General features: G+C 48.8%; 1 protein-coding gene across 9 annotated transcripts in view; it reads left to right on the top strand.

Annotated features, from left to right (window-relative positions):
- RALGPS1 (Ral GEF with PH domain and SH3 binding motif 1) overlaps nt 1–19473 on the top strand; it is a 272375-nt gene that overhangs the window by 89417 nt on the left and 163485 nt on the right. For all 9 annotated transcript variants that reach the window (XM_039229483.1, XM_039229484.1, XM_039229482.1 and 6 more), the window contains one exon: nt 13541–13624. In XM_039229483.1, the coding sequence (XP_039085414.1) occupies nt 13541–13624 (84 nt within the window). The remainder of the gene's footprint in view (nt 1–13540; nt 13625–19473) is intronic.

Here is a 19473-nt window from a genome sequence, read left to right as displayed (position 1 = left end):
TGCTTCCTTCAAGAAGCTGAGCAAGCAGCAGCCAAAGTCCAGTAGGCCCTATAGCCATGGCACACCCCAAGCCAGACCTTTGATTCTTCCCTCAAATCCTGCCCTGGTCCTGACCTGGTCAGGCCAGAAACGTGGTGTCTGTCACAGGTGGCTCCACTCTCTCGCGTTCTCTGCTCCTAGTCAGCCCCTGCACCCCGTCGGCCCGCCTTCCACCTCTCTCTGCCCCCAGCGCCACCTCCCCACTCAAGCTGCCCTCTCGCCTCCTCTTCAGTTTACATGCGTATTCCCCAGCGGACATCTCTGTACCCACATCTGCTCCCTCCTACTCTGTTGCTCACCCTGCAGTTTTCAGATCTCTGTCCGCATCCCCGAGCTTCTTCAAAACTTCCACTGGTTTCCCCTTAGGATCAGTCCCAAGACTTCAAGATGGGAGTGCAGGTCATGTGAGGTCTGGCTTGGCCCTCCCGACTCCTCTGCTTTACCTGCTTCGGCTTCCTCCCTGGTCCTCAGATTCACCTCCAGGCCTGGGCACCTGCTCTTCTCTACTGGGTGTGCTTCCCTTCCACGACACTCCTCTCTGTGACCTGGCCCAGCGCGAGTCCCTGCTCCTCACCTAAGCCAGCTCCTTTACGTTGTCATCACACTCTGTCCTGTCCTTAGGTGCTAAGTAGCATGTTCATAATTAATGTCTGTTTTCTCTCCTGGAAGGCAGATGCCTCGTCCAATGCTCTGTCCCCAAGCCTTGCATGGTGCATGGCACCGGGAGGCACTGCGTGAGACCGGCTGTGTATGACTGATTCGATGGGGGCCGGGGACAGCGTGGAGAAGCTGGCCAGGCCCCAGGGTGGGACCAAAGCCACGGTCTCCCTCCCTGTCTTATAAAAGGTGGTTTCACACCATCAGAGGCTGGCTTGTGGCTCCAGTGTCTGAAAGATTTCCTCACACTTAATTTAAATAAGTGTCCCTGTATAGATCAAATATTTGAAAGGTTGGTTTTTCCTTTTAGGCTTTCAGGAGAGGAAATAGCTTTACTGAAAGCTGTTCCTCCCGGTCTACTTGTGCACCAGCCGTCTGTGGTCATCATCAGACAGCAGGAATGTCAGAACAGCCCAGCACCCCTGTAATACATCCCACTGTGTAGCCTTGCTGGAATTTATCAAAGTCTTGGTTTGTTTCTCCAAACCTTGCTCTGGCCAGGGGCTTCAGGCTGTTCAAGATCAAAAAGCAAGTTACCCAGCGGAGGTGGCGGGGGAGGGGAGGGACGCTTTCAGCCTGATGGGTTGAATGAGACTATTCAGATGAGTGGACACTTGGCCTGTGGCCCCTTCTGCAGCTCTGCCTTGTTCTGTACTGCAGTCAGCCTGATGCTCCAGGGAGCAGGACACAGGGCGTCCTGAGGGCTGGGACGGCCTTGAGCTCCTGTGCAACCTCTGGGCTCATCATTTTCCATGGTACCCTCTCCTCTTCCATCAGTCTTTTTGAAGTCTATCCAACCCCTGGCTCCGTCCGGTTATCTTAGCTCCTACCTCAGTGTCCCTCTGGGACCTTTTTGTATTAAAAGCTCAGGCTCTGGTGTCTGCCATTTGCTATCTAGATGAATGCACATAAATGATTTCATCTCTGTGAGCTTCAGATGTCTTATCTGTAAAATGGGACAGTAAAATCTACAAGTATTGCCTAGGGATTAGAGTCAATAATATTGTAATAACGTTGTATAGTGGCAGATGGCAATTACACTTGTCGTGGTGAATAATGTGTACCTGAGTAATGTGTAGCAGGTATAGAATTGTCATATCACTGTATATGTCACCAATGTAACATTGTATGTCAGCTGTACTTCAGTGACAAAAAATACACACATGAAATTATCTTAGTAATGAGAGAAAAATCGCACATTTCTGTAGGGCTCAATATATTATCTTCTTTGTAGGATGCTAATAAGTTTCTTCTATTGCTTTCTGAAAAAAAAAGAGCCTAGAAGAGTCTAAGTGTATAAAGATATTTTGTTTTATAAAAGAAATTTCCCTTATATTCAAGTATTCTTACTAAACACTGGAGAACATAAAACATTTTACTTTGTAGTCTGGCTTTGAGACTCAAACCAAATAAAGTAGATAAAAGTACGTTATATGGCACCTAGAATGTAGTTCTCTTCCTTCCCTGTCTTTTTCATTTTGTAACCCCTGCGGTGCCATCTCCTTTGTAGATGGGCAGCATGATTCAAAATGTGGATAGAAAATCGTGGCAACTGTGCTCCGCCCGGCTAACAGCACAGTGGTTAAGAGTTCGAGCTTTGGAGCCATGCAGACCTGGTTTGGATCCCAGTTTTGTCATTTATTTACCGTGTGGCCTTGGATGAGTTAGTCATCCTCTCGGAATCTCAGTTTTTCTTATGTGTAAACTGAGGGCAATAATAGCCCTTTCCAGGGCGCCTGGCTGGCTCGATTGGAAGAGCACACGACTCTTGGTCTCCAGGGCATGAGTTCGAGCCCGATGTTGAGTGTAGAGATCACTTAAAAAATGACAGCTCTTCCCGATGGATGTCATTGTTCAAGATCTCAGGACATACTGTTAGAAGAGTACTTAGCCTCCTGCCCAGCACACGGCATGCACACGGCACGCAGGCTGTTAGCCGCTGCTGTTATTGCTGTTCTTCTTCTTCTCGGGCTGGAAACAGGACTGCGCTTGTCTGGAAGGGCCCTGCTTGCCTCACAAAATGAGGAGGGGCCATGGGGCCAGTACTTGGTCATCTCTGTGTTTCCCGCCGTGTTCTCTTCCCATCTGAGGGGAGTTGGGGCCAACGATTTGGGTCTCAGCCCCCCCAGATGGGTCCCAGGTGTTCGGTGGCCAGAGCTGCCTCCTCGGTGTCTGAGCAGCTGGTTGGGAGTGCTTCTGGCGTGTGGGCCTTCGGAGAGCGCCTTCCAGAGCATGGAAAACGTGGGACGCTCCATTTGTCCCTCTTTCTCCCGAGTCCCTCTCCTGCCCCGTGCAGCTCTTTGTCCCTCTCTCCCTCCCTGCTCCACCTGAAGGCACCTCTCGCAGGCCGTGGTCCCCCCACCCCACAGGTGGACCCTTCTGCTTCTGAATGCCTTTTTCTGTCTTCTCTCTCTCTCTTTTTCTTTCCTTCTTCCTCTCCTTCCCTCCCCTCCCCTTTCCCTCTTCTTTTTCTCTTGCTCCCTCCCCTTCTCTCTTTCTGGAACCTGAGTTTGCACTGGTCATTGTGTGTTTTTCCAGCCATGGGCCCCCATCTGCCCCCAGCCCGCCTCCCCCGCAGCTGTTTCCTGTCTCCTGCCTCACCACATTGTCATGTCCACTCCATCCCTAGGGGACAGCGCGGTGCCTAGAGCCTCCTGCCCCTTCGTGACTGCCTCTCAGACATATGCTCTTCACACCCCCCTAGAGCACTTGGAGAAGGAAAACCACTGCAGTCATGTCGTCTCCAGAGGCAGGTCTTACTTAATAGTATTTTTATATAAAGCCAGACATGTGGCCTCTACTTCCCTTCGCTCATAGAATGGGAACACGGGGAGGAGCTTACCATCCGGTGCCACTGGATTTTACAGACAGGAAACTGAGCCCCCACAGAGCACAGGGCTGGTCCAAAGTCTCAAAGGGGGTTTAGGCGCAGCTGAGATTAGAACCCAGCACGCCTGACCTGAGAAGTCCCCATAAAAGCATGACATCACCCGTGTGGACTGCATGTGTCTTTCTCCGTCGTCTCTGAATTTATGTCATTCCATCTGTAACCCGAGTCCTTCTAACAGCTGCAGCTGATCTACCTAACCTCTTAGTGACAAGCTCCGCCTCCCTTTGGGGGGGACAGGGCAGTGGAGGTGGGGACAGACCTTACGTAATGGGGACATAAAGAACGTAGGTCAGTCCTGTATGGGTTTATCACCATTCGGTCTTCCTGCTTGTCCTGGGTGGACCCTGTCCTGGGTCTGAGCTGTCTGACTCCCCACGTAGCACTGGCCCTGCAGATGGGCCTTCTTGGCTTGTCTTCATTCTCCTGCCCTGACCCCTCCTTTGATTTTGATGACATGCCTTTGTATGTTGGTAGGAACTGTGTTGTCCAAAATGGTGGCTGCATGTGGCTACTGGGCACTTGAAATGTGACTCGTCCAAATGAAGTGTGCTGTAAGTGTGAAAAACAGACCAGATTTCAAAGACTTAGTATGCAAACAGAATGCATACCATCTCATCAGTAATTTGTTATATTTTATATTGATTGCAGGTCAAAAAGATAAATATTTTGGATACATTGAGTTAAGTAAAATAAGTTTTTAAATTAATTTCACCTGTTCCCCCCCCACCCTTTTAAATGTGGCTATTAGAACATTTAAAATACACAGTTTGCATTATATATATATATATTTTTTTAATGTACATCCAAGTTAGTTAGTGTATAGTGCAATAATGATGTCAGTAGAAGAATCCAGGGATTCGTCCCCTACACGTGACACCCAGTGCTCATCCCAAATGTCCTCCTTATTGCCCCGGCCCACTTAGCCCATCCCTCCAGCAACTCTCACTTCTCTATATTTAAGAGTCTCATATGTCTTGTCCCCCTTCCTGTTTGCATATTATTTTTTCTTCCCTTCCTGCACCGTATTTCTCTTGGCCAGTGCTGGGTGATAGCTTGTAGGCCTTCCTCAGCCAGGGATCCATGAGAAAGTCCACCCTACTGCCTGAAGGTCTGTCAGATATAATGAACGTACCATCCTGAGGAGAATTAACAAAGTCACTCGAGTCATTTTCTGCATTCTGTGGTTCAGACAGGGAACTTCCACGCACCACCTGTTGTTTCTCATCTTAATCCAGATCCTGGCAGTCTTTTCTCCTCTGCCTTGTGTAATGAGGCAGTTGGTTTGAGATACATGTTACTAAGCTTCCAAGAAGTTTATTTTTTTCTTTCTAAAATCGCAAACGAATGGTGCATCTTGCTAATTACTTTTCAGTGTCTGAGAGGATCATATCACATTTTTCTTCTTGATTTATTAATGTATTATTATGCTAACAGCCTTCAAACCATTAGCTTACTCATGTGTTTCTAAGACAAATCGGCTAGGTCATACAGGGTCATTCTTTCCCCCTTGTTCTGTATTTGTTGGGTGTCAGGGTTTGGGGCTGTTTTTCCATTACTGTTTGTGCTCTGGAATAAATTATTTAGCATAAGAATTAGGAAGTCTGAGAGGAATCACTGGTGAATTATGTGGGCCCGGAACCTGTGAGTTAACTTTTCCAGTTTCCGACGTGGTGTTTAGCATACTCAGCAGACAGAGAGAAGTTTTGGTTGGCCAAAAAACGGAAGGCAGTGTGAGGACCAGGTCCGAGCCTGCGTCTTCTCATGAAGCAGGTACTTCCAGAAATTTCACTCTGTGTTCCCAGCAGTGTCCAGGGTGCCTCTGCGGCATATGAAGATCAGGATTAAGAAGGATTCGATTGTGGGGCACTCAGTTGGTTAAGCGTCCACCTTCGGCTCCGGTCATGATCTCGCGTTTCATGGGATCAAGCCCCATATTGGATTCTCTGCTGTCAGCGCGGAGTCTGCTTGGGATTCTCTGTCCCTCCGCCCTGCCCCTCCTTCCCCTCTCAAAAATAAAGAAAACATTTAAAAAAAGAAGGATTTGATTGTGTCGAAAAATGTGATTACTGAGTTTAAATCACCGTGGAAACAGCAACAGATGAGAGGTATTGTGGGAAACCAAAGCAGAAAGAAAAAGGGTAGGCTAAAATTTTCTCCTAGAACCCTGAGGGAAACCCGGAGGGGCGGGGAGGATGGGTCGTCTCTAGGGGGTGTGGTGCTGTCAACGGAGCTCTGGGGAGATGTGAGGTGCAGTCATGCGGTGCGGATGAGGGCACGCGTGGAGCCGTGGATATCGCATACGCTCGGTGTTCGAGGGAGTGAGGGAGTGTGTGTGCACGTGTGTGTGTCCCTGCGTCTGTGGGTGGGGAGCAGCCACCGCCCTGGAGATGGAGGTGGTCTTTGGCTTAGGGTCCAGGCCTCTGAGACCGACAGACCCGCGTGTGAGTCTCAGCTCCCACACTGACCACGTGTGACTATTTGACTATGTGACTGCTTGACATTCCAACTAAGCTTCCCTTTTCCCATCTGCAAAATGGGGCAGTAACAGTATATACCTCCTAGGGTTGCTGTGAGGATTCACTGAGCAACGGGATGAACCCTTGTAAAATGATTGAGCACTTAGTAAGCGCTCAGTAAATGTTAGCTGTTGTTACTATCGCCACTGTTATTGACCAAACGGAAACTCCGGGTTTCTCTGGGTTTCAGGCTAATGCCTGGTTTACATTTCCTTCTATAGGCTTTCTGTGTTGTTCAGTTTTCTATCCTGAACATTTACTAGGTCCCTAATCAAAAAAACCAAAGTGTATTGTTTTTAAAAAGTGAACATCTGAATGCTATTACTTGGAAAAAGCATTTCCCAAGAAGATGGAGAAAGGGAATAGACCACAGTCCCCAGTGTAAGAGTGGAAAAGGAACGGGTGGCCCCACGGGCCTTGTATCTGGCTTGGGAATCTGGTGAGCTGCGCTGCTGGTTGCTGCTGGCTGTTCTGTCCACCGGGGCCCTTTCTCTGTCACGTGGCCGGGAGACTGTTCACAGGGCTGCACTTGGCCGCTGTGCCGCGTTGACAGCTGCTTCTAATTGTGCAGAGCTGCACAGGACCAGGGCTGGAAAGGGAGTGTTTTGGGAAATTTGCATCATCTTCATGACCCTAACTCTACATGTGTCCTAAGCACAGTAGTTTAAGGATTTGATGAAGAGGTGGTGGTTTTGAGTTGTTATTCTATAGAAATTAATGTGACTGAAAGCTGAGAAAGATTAATTACTATACTCATTCTGTGACCTCTGTCCCCCAGGCACATACCCTGACGCCAAGGAAGGCGCCCATCTGTCCCCAGTGATTCTTCCCCCCTCTTGTGGTTTGTCTGGCCAGGGTTCCGAGGCCTGGAGGCCCTCATGTTCATTTCTCCCTGGGCCCTACCTCCTCCCTTTCTCCATACACAGCCCCTCGTGGGTGTTTATTTCAAATTACGGAAGTGAACTGCCCTCCCGTTAGAACACGACACCCCATGTATGAGATTATAGTACACACTAGACTCCAGTACAGCTGAAGGGCACGCGATGGGTTTACACCCACTCTGCCACCCTCTTGCCTGTGTTATCAGGGCGATAAAACCTACCCAACGTGTGTGGGAGGCCTTTGGAAGCTACCGATCTCTGCTCAGTCCCTCCATTGCCTTCCCATCCCACTCAGTAAAATAAAGTCCAGTCCTCACTTGCCCTCCAGGCCGGGCTACGACCTGGCCTCCCACCCGCTTCCTTTCTTACCATCCCTCCTCCGCTCCAGCCACACTGGCCACGCTGCTCTCCTCCACCCAGCCCCTGCTTCAGTCTGCTCCTTCGACCACTCACTCCTTCTCTAGGCTGGGAGCCTGCTGGGCCCCCACGTGAGGCCTGCAGCTCAGTCCTGGCTTCGGTGAGGACAGGCTCACCCCTCTTCATCACCTGCATGTGTGGCTGGGGCAGATTCAGTCCCTTGTTTGCTATGTCGTTTTTCATTTAGAAATTGGAGGTGATGGCAGTCACACCCACTCTGAGGGTCCCGAGAGGGTGAAGTGGGACCCTCATCTCAGCACATGCCAGGTGCTAGCACGGTTCCTGGCATGAAGTCGGCAGTTAGTAAAGCTTGCTGGCTGGGCCTTGGCCCTCATCCCAGACGTAGCTGGAGTCCTGGTGCCCAGGGACTGCTCTTCTGGGTGCCTTATCCCTGTCAGACTCCAGGGTCTCTCCTGAGCTGGGTCATCTGCCCCTGCTCCCACCTGCTCTGTGCTGCCTTTTCCTTGTTTAAGAAATGCATTGTGGGACGCCTAGGTGGCTCAGTCGGTTGGGTGTCCAACTTCGGCTCAGGTCATGATCTCACAGTTCGTGGGTTCAAGCCCCTTGTTGGGCTCTGTGCTGACAGCTAGCTCAGAGCCTGGAGCCTGCTTCAGATTCTGTGTCTCCCTCTCTCTCTGACCCTCCCCTGCTCACGCTGTCTCTCTGTCTCTCTCAGAAATAAATAAAACATTAAAAAAAAAAAAAGAAAGAAACATATTGAAAATCCTTATAGTGTATCAAACAGTATTCTAAGCAATTGACAAGTATCACCAAATTTACTTGTTTTTTAACTATTTATTTATTTAGTAATCTCTATATCCAGTGTGGGGCTTGAACTCACAACCCCAAGATCAAGAGTCACATGCTCTCCTGACTGAGCCAGCTAGTTATAAGTTACTTCTCATAACTGCCATGTGAGGAAGGTGCTGTTCTCACCAGTTTTCAGATGAGCAGGGTCGGGCCCTGGGAGAGGAAATGGCTTGACCAGGATCATACAGCCAGTTGGTTGCGAGTCAGCCCCGGCTCATCTGACTCCTTCACTGTTGTGCTCCATGGTCTCTCTTTTTTCGACCCTTGTGGCCTCCCCATTCACTCCTGAGACCAGAGGCAGCCCCACTCCTGGGGTCAGGTGGGAGGCCTGCGTGAAGCATCTGTCGTTCGTCCCTCCAGGCCCAGAACCCCCTCTTCCACACCAGGAACATAAAGATGTCACGCACCTTTGCTACTTTGACTTCCGTGAGGGTGACAAGGTCTGGAAGCCCTCGAAGGACATGGCAACCACTGCGTCATTTGCCTGTTCTTAACCATGTCACCAGAGTCTAGGCCCTAAAATGCCTTACCCCTTAGTCAGCCCCCAGCCCCAGCTCCAAACTGGCGTGGCCTTCCCTGACTGCCTCAGTGGGCCATCTGTTCCCTGGGCTTTTTTTAGAACTCCTTTTACTAAGCGTGATTGACTCACAGGTGCTTCTGAAGATGGTTCTAGGCCGTAGAATGGGAGGAGGTGGGAGAGGACATAGAAGGGTTGCCACTGAGCAGAACTGGTAATGTGGTGCCTGTGGTCGGTGGCAGCCCATGGAGTCAGACTTTGTGACCTTTCCTTCAAGCAATGCATGTTCCATGTGGAACATGTGGACGTGTTTTAGGAACGTGATTTGGAAAAGATGGCAGTCCAGATCAAGCACATGTGTGGAAGGGCCATGTGTTGGCACCAACTTCCTTCCCACAGGGTCTCCAGGGAGAACTTGTCCCACTCCCCAGGTCTCCCGTTCCAGAGCCTTCCTTCACTGGCCCCAGAAGCAGTCAGCGTCAGGCCTTTCTCAGGCCACCTCAGGCATCTGACTCCCAGACCCCTATGCACAAAGCTGGCATCTGGTGGCTTTCCTGGCAGTGTGGCCCCAAGAAGCTTCACAGGGAGAGCTGCTAGCAGTGGTGGCTCTTGCTGTCCCCTAGGAATGCTTGCATTAAGTAAAAGTTGTTTCTTTATTGGTTAGATATGCTTCCCCAGTCTCTGTGTAATAACCTTCCCCCTTGACTGTCCGAATGAGGGTCTAAATGAATCTCACTTAGGTTTTTTATTTAAGGCAGCTGGCAGACTCCTTTGGGGTTCCGGGCCCGCTGACATTGAGGTCCCTGTGGGACACCGAGGAAGGTGTGGCCGGAGGTGGCTGAATATCCTGGCCTGGAGCTCAGGAGAGAAATCAGGCTGGGCACAGACATGCGGTGGAAGCCGTGGCAGTGGATGTGGTCTTCCGGGAGGACCCTGGTCATAGAAGAATACAGAAGACCGTGGACAGATTTAGGTGGAAGTGGGGGAGGGGGACGTACCAGAAAAGAAAAAAGTAGCCGGAAAATAAGACTGAGGCTGGGGTTCGTGAGAAGCAAGAAGACAACCGGAGAGAAGAGAGCGGAGAGCATGGTGCTGAATGGCGGGTACAGGGAGTGGGAAGGGGTGGAGGGGCTGCCCTACGGCAGGCGGTCACTAGTAAGGGACAGAGCAGTGGTGGTGGAGCAGGGGCCGGGACAGGCAGTCACTAGTAAGGGACAGAGCAGTGGCGGTGAGCAGGGGGCTGGGAAGGTGGGGAGGGAAGCGGCACTGACAGCCTGGAAAAGACGTCTTTCATCACGACTGTCCTTGTTATTATTATCCCCATTATTATTATTGTTCATGGAGGGGAGGGGGGAGGTTGCAGGGAGGAGAGAGGGCTGGAGGGCAAGGCTGAGCAGGGGAGGGGACGGGGTGCAGTGCCCAGGAGGAGAGCGGATCCCCAAGACGATAGGTTCTCTCTTCCACTGAAGCCAAGGAAGGGAGAGGACGCAAGTGAATTTGCGCGTTTGGTGGCAGAAAGCTTTCTTCTCACAGCTCCTGTTTTCTCCCTGATGAAGCCAGGGAGCATCCACATGACAGAAGAGAGGCCCCAGAGGAAGCTGGCAAAGGACTGTAAAGGCTCGGACTCTCCTTTCACATCCAGTTGACCTCAGCAGAGAACTCGGAGCCAAGGACTGATGGGGCGAGCTCAGGGCCCCAGCACCCTTGGGAGGGGGTCTGTGGCTTCCCAGGGACAGCCTGGTGGCTCACGCGGGATGCAAGCCCACCAGCCTCAGCCCAAACCCTTGTCTCCTTCTAGAACCAGCTGTGTCTCCTCTGGTCAATTTTAACTTAATTACGCTCAGATCAGTTCCATAGCATAGACCTTTTTTAGGCATTAGTGACTGGAAGAGTTTTGTTCTATTACTTCACATTTTCCAAACCCACTTCACACAGATGGAATGTCTTGTAATCCTATAAGGCCAAACACAGAAGAGGAGCAGTGCCAAGGAGGTGGGCCCAGGACTTGTTTTAGTACAGATAGAATGGTCTTATTTCTTTTGACGTCCTGATAAATCTTGCTGCCCTGAATTTGGGAGATTTCAACACTGAGGAACGCTCATACTCCATTCATTCAGCACATGCGGCTTGGCATCCACTGTGAGCCAGGCCCGTGCCCTGCATGTTACCTCCTTTGCCAGGCTTTACCTCTTTCAGTCTCTGCCACAATTCTGTGGAGTTAATTTCGGTGTCCCTGTTTCATCAGCGATGAAAACAGTGCCGACAGAGGTTAACTTGCCTGAGGTCGCCTCGGAAGTAAGTGGCCGGGCCGGGATTCAGGGCAAGGTCTTTTGGCTCTTAAGTCCTTTGCTCCTTCCGTTTCATCAAGGAACCCCTCAGACATAATGTTTCACTCTGTTCTGGTTTTCATTTTAAATGCCTCGTGTCTCTCAGTGCGAAAGGTTCTTGGGGGAATTGTCAAAACCCGAGAAGTGTACAGTTTCTGAACCACGGTCTTAGAAATGTTCCAATCAAATAAATGTGGGGCAGATGTATTAAGTACTTGCTTTGGTTCCTGCCTGCATGACATCAGCAAAGCAAGAGAGAAATCGTAATAGATTTTGTTAATAATTGAAGGTTACACCAAGAGCACGGTGTCGGAGGCAGTGGAGGGTGTTTGGAGTTTTCCGGAGTCTCACAGCAGTGGGGCCCTGGGAAGGGAAAGGTGGATAACATGTACCATAAAGTGCTTGTTATGTGCTCCGTGTTCTGCACGTCTGGATCTCGTTTAATTGTTACAATGAGCTTCATAGATAAATTCAATCTCATACTCCTTTAAAGATGTGAAAAACTGAGCTTCTGAGAAGGTTGTCTTCTGAGAAGATCATGGAGCTGGTGTGCGGAGGCCAGCATACAACGGGGTCTGTCTAATTCTGAGTAAGATTATAGACGTTTAATTTAATGTGTACAAATAAGCACGCATGTGCGCATACACTTACATATATGTGTATAGCTTTTGCTGCTTATTAAAGAATTCAGGAAAAAACAAAAGGAGTGACTATTAACGAGAAATTGGGCCACAACCAAGCCTCAGTCCTTGAAACACCTCTTTTATATCTGATTATAATCCATTCCTTTCCAGGACTGGTTTTGGAACCCACAGAGGAGGGAGACTCTTGTTCTCACAATTAAACTTTGAAAGGGCCTTGGCAAAATAATTAAAGTATCTGTTCTAAAGGGGAGGGGAGGACAGTGTAACCGAGGCAGGCTGAATACCTATTTTTAGAACAAGGAGAATCATGATAAACAGAGGTAAATGCTACATCTCAAGGAGGTTCATGTCTTCTTGGGAGAGGAAACGAGTCAAGGTATTCATTCAAGAGGATGGATCCTCAGCCCCTCCCTCTTTGCTAAATGGATGTGGTGTGAATTACATGAGGTAACAGGTGAAGTGCCTCGGCCAGCATCTGACATGCGGGGGGACTCTTGATAAATGGTAGCATCCATTAACAGCCTTGTCATTACTGTCACTTGGGGTCTAAATTGTGAAGGTGTAAAGGACTTGGCAGGGCCAAAGATGGTTGTGTTTTCCTGTGTGGGTGGCCTGGAGGAGAATGGTACATTTACAGAAGTGGGACAGCTGGAAAAGAAGCTGAGTGTGTAGCCCCAGCTTGGTGCCTCAGCGCTTTCAAGTCCAGGCCATTGACCTTGTATCCTGAGCTGTCCATTGCCTCCAGCCAGGCTTCACACAGCACCCATGGCTTATAGTTGGGTCCCGAGATGCATTTGAGGGGCACAGCACTTCAGACAGAGCTGCTCGGCCAACGAGTTTTGTCTCTGGCCATTCCCACTGCCCTCCCTGACTTCCTGGTAGACCCCTATTCCTGCTGGTGGGCAGCTGGCTCCCCCTAAAGATTTTATTAAAGTTCCAGATGTGTGGCCAAAAAAATGTTATTAATAGTAGCAAGGCCTGATATGAATTAAAAGGAGGTCTTATAACTTAGGGGTAGAGGACTTTAGTTTGCCTCCTTTCTTCTGTTCTTCGCCAGGGCTCCCAAACCACAGGCTGAGAATGCTGGGCCTTGGATAATGGGTTTTCTCTGGTCCTCATATGCACCCCAAGTCCTCCTGCTAGAGTGTTCCTGTTAGCTCCCTTGGGTAGAAACCCGCCTTGCGAACAGGTAAAATTTGGAGAGCTTGATTATTCAAATTGTAACAGTAAACCTGTTAGAAATGAGACAAGGCCCCTGAAGATGTTAAAGGCAACCTCTCCTTCTACCCCCTGTTGGTTGTATGCGATAGGGGAGGGGCTGACTTCAGTAAGGGGTGTAAGTGGTCCCAGAAGCTTCTCTGATTGCAGCGGGCTTGGACAAGGAGGTTCCCTCATTCCGGGAGTGGAGGGTGTCATGTGACATCCTTTGTCCATATTTTACTTTAAAATTTTTAAGTTCACCTGGGAGGACAGGTCTTTCTAGCTAACACATTATGCCCTCTCACAGACAGTTTGCCTTCAGAAGGGACTTCTGGTCCCATGGGAGCTGGCAGAGGAGGCCGTTTGTGGTTGAGATCATTTGGGCACAGAAGTCCCAGGAAATGTGGCCAGGGTTACGGAGCAAAGTGTCCTACTTTGCATCCTCACTCCTGGGGGTCCCGGGATGCACCTCCATCTATAGATCCAGCCCTCCTCTCCAGAGGAGGGGGCGAAGACTCTCCCACCCTGCTGAAGATACGAATGGCCAGGGCTTTGGCCTTCCCCACCTGTGCGTCCACATTCCAACTGTGTATTTTGCATCCCGATTAGAATCGCTGTTGAAATTGACTCTGTGCTTCCTAGGAACTGGCCAGCTGTGGATGGAGTAAGAAGGAGAAACATAGTCTCGCCCCCAACGTTGTGGCCTTTACCCGGAGGTTTAACCAGGTAAGCAGTACCCCTTGCGTGCGGCTGGCCAGGTAGTGATGTGTTGTCCCCTGTAGGCTGGGAGCCCTGCCAGTGTTCAGTCCCCAGGCATCTGGCCCCAGGTCCAAAGCCCTCTTCCTGGACCATCCCTCCCATCAGCCCTTTTGCCTGCAAGGTCCTTCTTCACAGCAGGTGCAACTGAATACATCTTTCCTGGGTTTAAATCACTTCATTGGCTCCCACTTCCACCTAAGCTAAGGCTCAAGCCCCTTCCTCGCCCTCCAGGGTCCTGTGCGGTGGGTCTGGGTTCTGTCCTCCCCTCCTGCCTCATCTCCTGTCCCTCCCCCCGCTCCCAGGCTTCAGGCATCCTGGCCGCCTGCTCTTCCCTCATGCACCCAATCTCTGCCCCGACAGGTCCCAGATGTGCTGCCCTCTCAACTCAGAATTCTTCCTCTCTGGTTAGCCCCCAGTCTGGTCTCCATCTGGTCCCCACGGAGCTTTCTGTGAACCCCCAGCCTGTGCGAGGCCTTGCGGTCAGACACTCCCTCACTGCGCCCTGCTCTGCTTTCTCCGTGTGGTCCTTTGCCCATCCGCCCTCACTCCGTGCTGCTCTTGCGCCTCCGTCTTCCTTGCCAGTCTGTGGGCTCCATGAAGGTGGGAGCTGCATCCAGCTCGTTCACCTGTACGCCTCCCACCACCTGGCCTAGCGTCAGGCATAGGATAGATGCTCAGTACCCACGTGCGGAATGGATGAATGAGGTGCTCAGAAAACACTGGTGGAATTGGATTTCTCTGAGTGCCCGATGGCCTGGTCGCTGGCCCCATACATTCTATTGCAAACTGACTTGGTCCAACCAGAACCTTTGCTCCAGTATGAAGATCTGCACCCGCACCTAAGGGAACGATGATGGAGACTTGGACCAACTGAGGGCAGTGGGCTTCTGGCTTCTCAGCCAGATGTACCAGAATGAGATCTTTGGTAGAAAGTACCCTGTAATAAGCACCCCTGCCCTTGGTTGGACCAAACCCCCAAACGGTGCTGTTGACAGTTTTTCTTCTTTCATTTTGTTTTTCTGGTTTCAAATGAGGACAGTGGCTTAGAAATTGCATAGTGTGCATGACTGGACCTCGGAGTGATGGGCCTGGGTTCCCTTTGGGCTTCCCACTCAGAAGTGCTGGGCCCTATGCGTCACCACTGCCCAGCCGTCCCCAGACCTCCGTAGCCTCGGCTACCACCCGGGGACAGGGAAAGCCTCCGAGAGGCACCAGCTTTTCATCTGAAGATCAAAGACTGGAGTTTGCATGGTTGTTGTTATAATAGGAACTAAGAAGGCCTAGGCATATATACTGTTCTGAACAGAGAAGTTTTGAAGCTTTTGTTTCTTTTCTCTCTTTCTTTTCAAAATCTTTTCCTTTTCAACTGAGCTTAGGCTTTAAAAAATAAAACAGATGTGCACACACTATCGGAGGATTCATAGTTTCCTTCTCAAAACTATTTGACTGGAAGCCAGCTCAGTCCCACCTCTGGCCAGCCACAGCGCTCCCGGAGGAGGGTGGCCAAGGGCTCTGCTGTATCTGCCTTGCACACGGAGGTCTGGTCAGCCTGGCAGAGGGGGGTGCGGCTCGTCCCGCGAGAAGCTGCATTGTGTCCAGATCGGACCGAGTGGGCAAAGCGAGCCAGAAGCCAAGTCACATTTTCCCAATCAGAACCCGCTCTGAGGAATGGTCCTGCTGCCAGCCTGTCAGCTCCTCCTCAGAACGAGCCGCTCCTGGGCCCAGCCGTCATGGCTCTGGCTTGAAAGCTGGCCAGCAGCCAGGCCCGGTCAGCCACTGGGGCTGCTTTCTCTGAGATGAACTGATTGGCATCCCTTCCTGGCAGACTTTTATTTGTGAGAACAAGGCTCCTCATCAGACTCCAGATAAAGGAAAGCAGGTCAGTTACCTTGCTGAGCCTCAGTTTCCTTATCTGTAGACGAGAATAACAGTATGACTCCCCTTGCGCAGTTGCTGTGGAGATGAAGTGAGCTGGCATAGGAAGAGCTCTTAGCACACTGTCTGGCAGGTGGTAAGCATCCAGAGGCTTTTGGGGAAACTAAGAGGGAACGGGAAGGTCAGCCGATTGGAAGGGGGTTGCCGGCAGATATGAGGCTTCCTGTGGCCAAACCAGAAGCCCGGTGGCCAGCAGCCTGCTTTCTCTGTGGGACTGGAGTCCCTTGGAGTTTGTTCATAGAGCTCACAGAGGGATGGAAGTGCCCTGCTGAGCTCACTGAGCTGGCTGTTATGGGCCAGGCTTATATCGCAGCCCCAAAGAGTTCACCACAGAGCACAGGAGCGCTCAGCCTTTTCTGGATCATGTGTTCTTTTGATGATTTGGAAAAAAAATATGCATATATGAACCTGCCTCCAGATAAATGCACAGATGTATAAATTTGCGTTTAATTTTAGTGAGTTCAGGGCTTGCCCCCCCCCCCCCCAAATCTGTGCACAAACACTTTAGGGGCCTGTGAGCAATAGCCTAAGAAGCTGTGGTCTCAAGAGAATCCAACCCTTAAGGGTTTGCATCTTAGCCCTATGACTTGCTGGCTGTCCCATCTTGGGTTGTCTTTTGACCTTTCACCTTCCTTATTTATCAAGTGGGAAGAATCATTTCAACAGGTTTTTGAAGATTAAATGAGAATTGTGGATATCAAGGGTTTAGGCCAGCACTTGCCACATAGTAAACAATTGGCATTAGCTTTAGAAAAGGGTGCAGAGTAGTGAGAGCTCTGAACTGAAGGACAGTGAGGCCCGGACTCATTGCTGGCAGCAGAGTTGGAATTGTGTCCTGAAGGTGCTGAAGAATTTGGGAAAGATGAGGAGGAAGTTGGGAGAACTTGGTTCTGGTCTAGACCCTACTGCCAACCTGTTTGAGGCCTTGGGCAAGTCACTTCCTTTCTCTGGGTCTCAGGACCCTTCATATTAACCGAGATTGGGCAGGGCCAAAGGCTCCTGGTTCCAGGAAGCTGGGTCCCTTCTCTGACAGCTTCTTCCTCCGTGGCTGCGAGATGGCTGCCAGCAGCCCCTGCTCATACCCTAGTGAGGGCAACCGCCAGCAGAGACATCTTGCCTCCCTTTCAGTTACTCTGTCATCTGATGTGTGGTTGCTCTGGCTTGTGTCCCATCCCATTCATCCTGATCAGTCACTCTGACCAGGAAGACATGAGGCTCCGGTTGGCCAGGTCTTAGAAATAAGCCTGCCCATGGAGTGAGGGGCAGGGGGCCTAGGCCTCGTGGGCTGAGAATGAAGAAGTGGTCATTCCTCAAGGAACTGAGGGATAGAGGGGAACTTCCTCAACTCGATAAAGGACATCTACAAAATCCCTGCAGCCAGCATCATACTTAAGGGTAAGACATTGCGTGATTTCCCCCTAAGACTGGGAACAAAACAAAGATGTGCTCTTTGAGTACTTCCATTCAGTAGTGTACTGGGAGTCCTGATGAGTGCAATAAGATTTTTTAAAAAATATATGAAGGTATATAGATTGAAAAGGAAGAAATAAAACTGACTTTACTCACATATGACATGATTGTCTATATAGAAAATCTCAAAGAAATCTGTAAAAAAAATTTATTGAAACTAGTAAGTGAATATAGCAAGTTTCAGGACACAAGATCAATATACAAAAGCTGTCCTATATATAAGCAATAAAGAATTGGAATTTGAAATAGAAAACCCCCACTCCATGTACAATAGTGTGCATGTGCACACTTGTGTGCATACCCACACACACATACACACATAATGCTTGGGTATAAATCTAACAAATTACTTAAAGGTTCTATATGTGGAAAGCTGCAAAAAACACTGATGAAAGAAATCACAGTATATTGAAATAGATGAATATTCCATCTTCATGGTTTGGAAGACTCAATATTAAGATGTTAGTTCTTCCCAACTTGATCTATAGAGTGATGCAATCCCAATGAAAATCCAATCAAACTATTTCATAGGTAGAAAAAACTGATTCTAAAATAGATATGGCAAGATTAAAGACAGAATAACCAACACTATGCTGAAAAAGAACAAAGTTGGAGGACTCACTCTACCTGATCTCAAGACTAACTGTAAAGCTACAGTAATCAAAGAAAAGACATCTAGTAACGGAACAGAATAGAGATATGGTCATCTGATCTTTGACAAATGCATGAGAGCATTCAATGGAGGAAGGGTAACTTCTTCAACAAAATGGTACTGGAACAATTGGTACATTTTTTTTAATGTATGTAAAGTAATGGACCTAGACACAGACTATAGGTCTGTCATAAAAATTAAAATAGGGCGCCTGGGTGGCTCAGTCAGTTAAGGGTCTGATTCTTGATTTCAGCTCAGGTCATGATCTCACAGTTGTGAAACTGAGCCCTGTGTCAGGCTTCATGCTGAGCTTGGAGTCTGCTGAAGATTTTCCCTCTCCCTGCACCTCTCCCCTGCTCGCACACTGTCTCTCTAAAACAAAACAAAACAAAACAAAACAAAGCAAAACAAAAGCCCCTCAAAATGGAGCATAAACCTAAATGTGAAAGACAACACTATAAAACTTTTAGGAGAAATCCTAGAAGAAAATCTATATGACCTTTGGTGATGAGTTATTAGACGTAACACCAAAAGCACAATCCATGAAAGAAAAAACTGATAAATTGGACTTCATTAAAATTAGAAATTTCTGCTCTGCAAAAGACACTGGTAAGATAATTAAAAATCAAATCACAGCCTGGGGAAATACTTGCAAAACACATATCTGGTAAAAGAATTGAATCCAAAATATACTCTTAGAACTCAATGATAAGAAAACAACCCAGTTAAAAAATGGGCGGAAGATCTGGACACCTCACCAAGGAAGTACAGGTAGCAAACATATAAAAAGATGCTCAACATCATTTGTCCTTGAGGAAATACAAAAACACTATGCACCTTTTAGAAGAGCTAAAATAAATCAGCGACAGTACCAGTTGTAGGCAAGAATCTGGAGCAGTACTCATTCTCATTCATTGCTGGTGGGAATACAAAATGGTACAGTCCAGCAGTTGCACTCCTAGATATTTATCCAGCTTCTTTGAAATCTTATATGCACACATGCACACAAATATCTTTATAAGCTTTAGTCATCATTATCAATTACTGAAAAGAACAAAGATATACTTCAGTGGGTGAATGGATAGATAAATTGGTAAATCCATACAACAGAAGAGTCTTCATCAAAAAAGAGAAAGAAAGAAAGAAAGAAAGAAAGACAGACAGACAGAAAGAAAGAAAGAGAAAGAAAGAAAAAGAAAGAAAGGAGTAAGCCCTCAAGCCATATAAAGACATGGATGAATCTCAAATGCATGTTACTAAGTGAAGGAAACCAGCCTGAAAAGGTGACATATGTATAATTACTTCCACCTCCCCAGCTTTTTAAAAACATTCTATTTTTTAATGTTTTATTTATTTCTGAGAGAGAGAGAGAGACAGACAGACAAGGTGAGCAGGGGAGGGTCAGAGAGAGAGGGAGTTACAGAATCTGAAACAAATCCAGGCTCTGAGCCAGCTGTCAGCACAGAGCCCGATGTGGGGCTCGAACCCACGAACCGCGAGATCATGACCTGAGCTGAAGCTGGACGCTCAACCCACTGAGCCACCCAGGTGCCCCAGAAGCATTCTGGGAAATGTAAAAACATTTTTGAAAGGGTAAAACTCTAGAGATGATAAACAGGTTGATCAGTGGGTTGCCAGAGGTTTGAGACAGGGAGACCACTGAGTAGGTGAAGCACAGAGGATTTCTTAGGGTAGTGAAAACTATTCTGTATGATACTTTATGATAGATACATAGTGTCATTTGGCACATGATATTACA

Source organism: Hyaena hyaena, unplaced genomic scaffold (assembly GCF_003009895.1).
Source record: "Hyaena hyaena isolate Hyena2069 unplaced genomic scaffold, ASM300989v1 scaffold_38, whole genome shotgun sequence".
Classification (NCBI taxonomy): Eukaryota; Metazoa; Chordata; class Mammalia; order Carnivora; family Hyaenidae; genus Hyaena; species Hyaena hyaena.
This window is presented reverse-complemented; position numbering and strand designations above follow the sequence as displayed.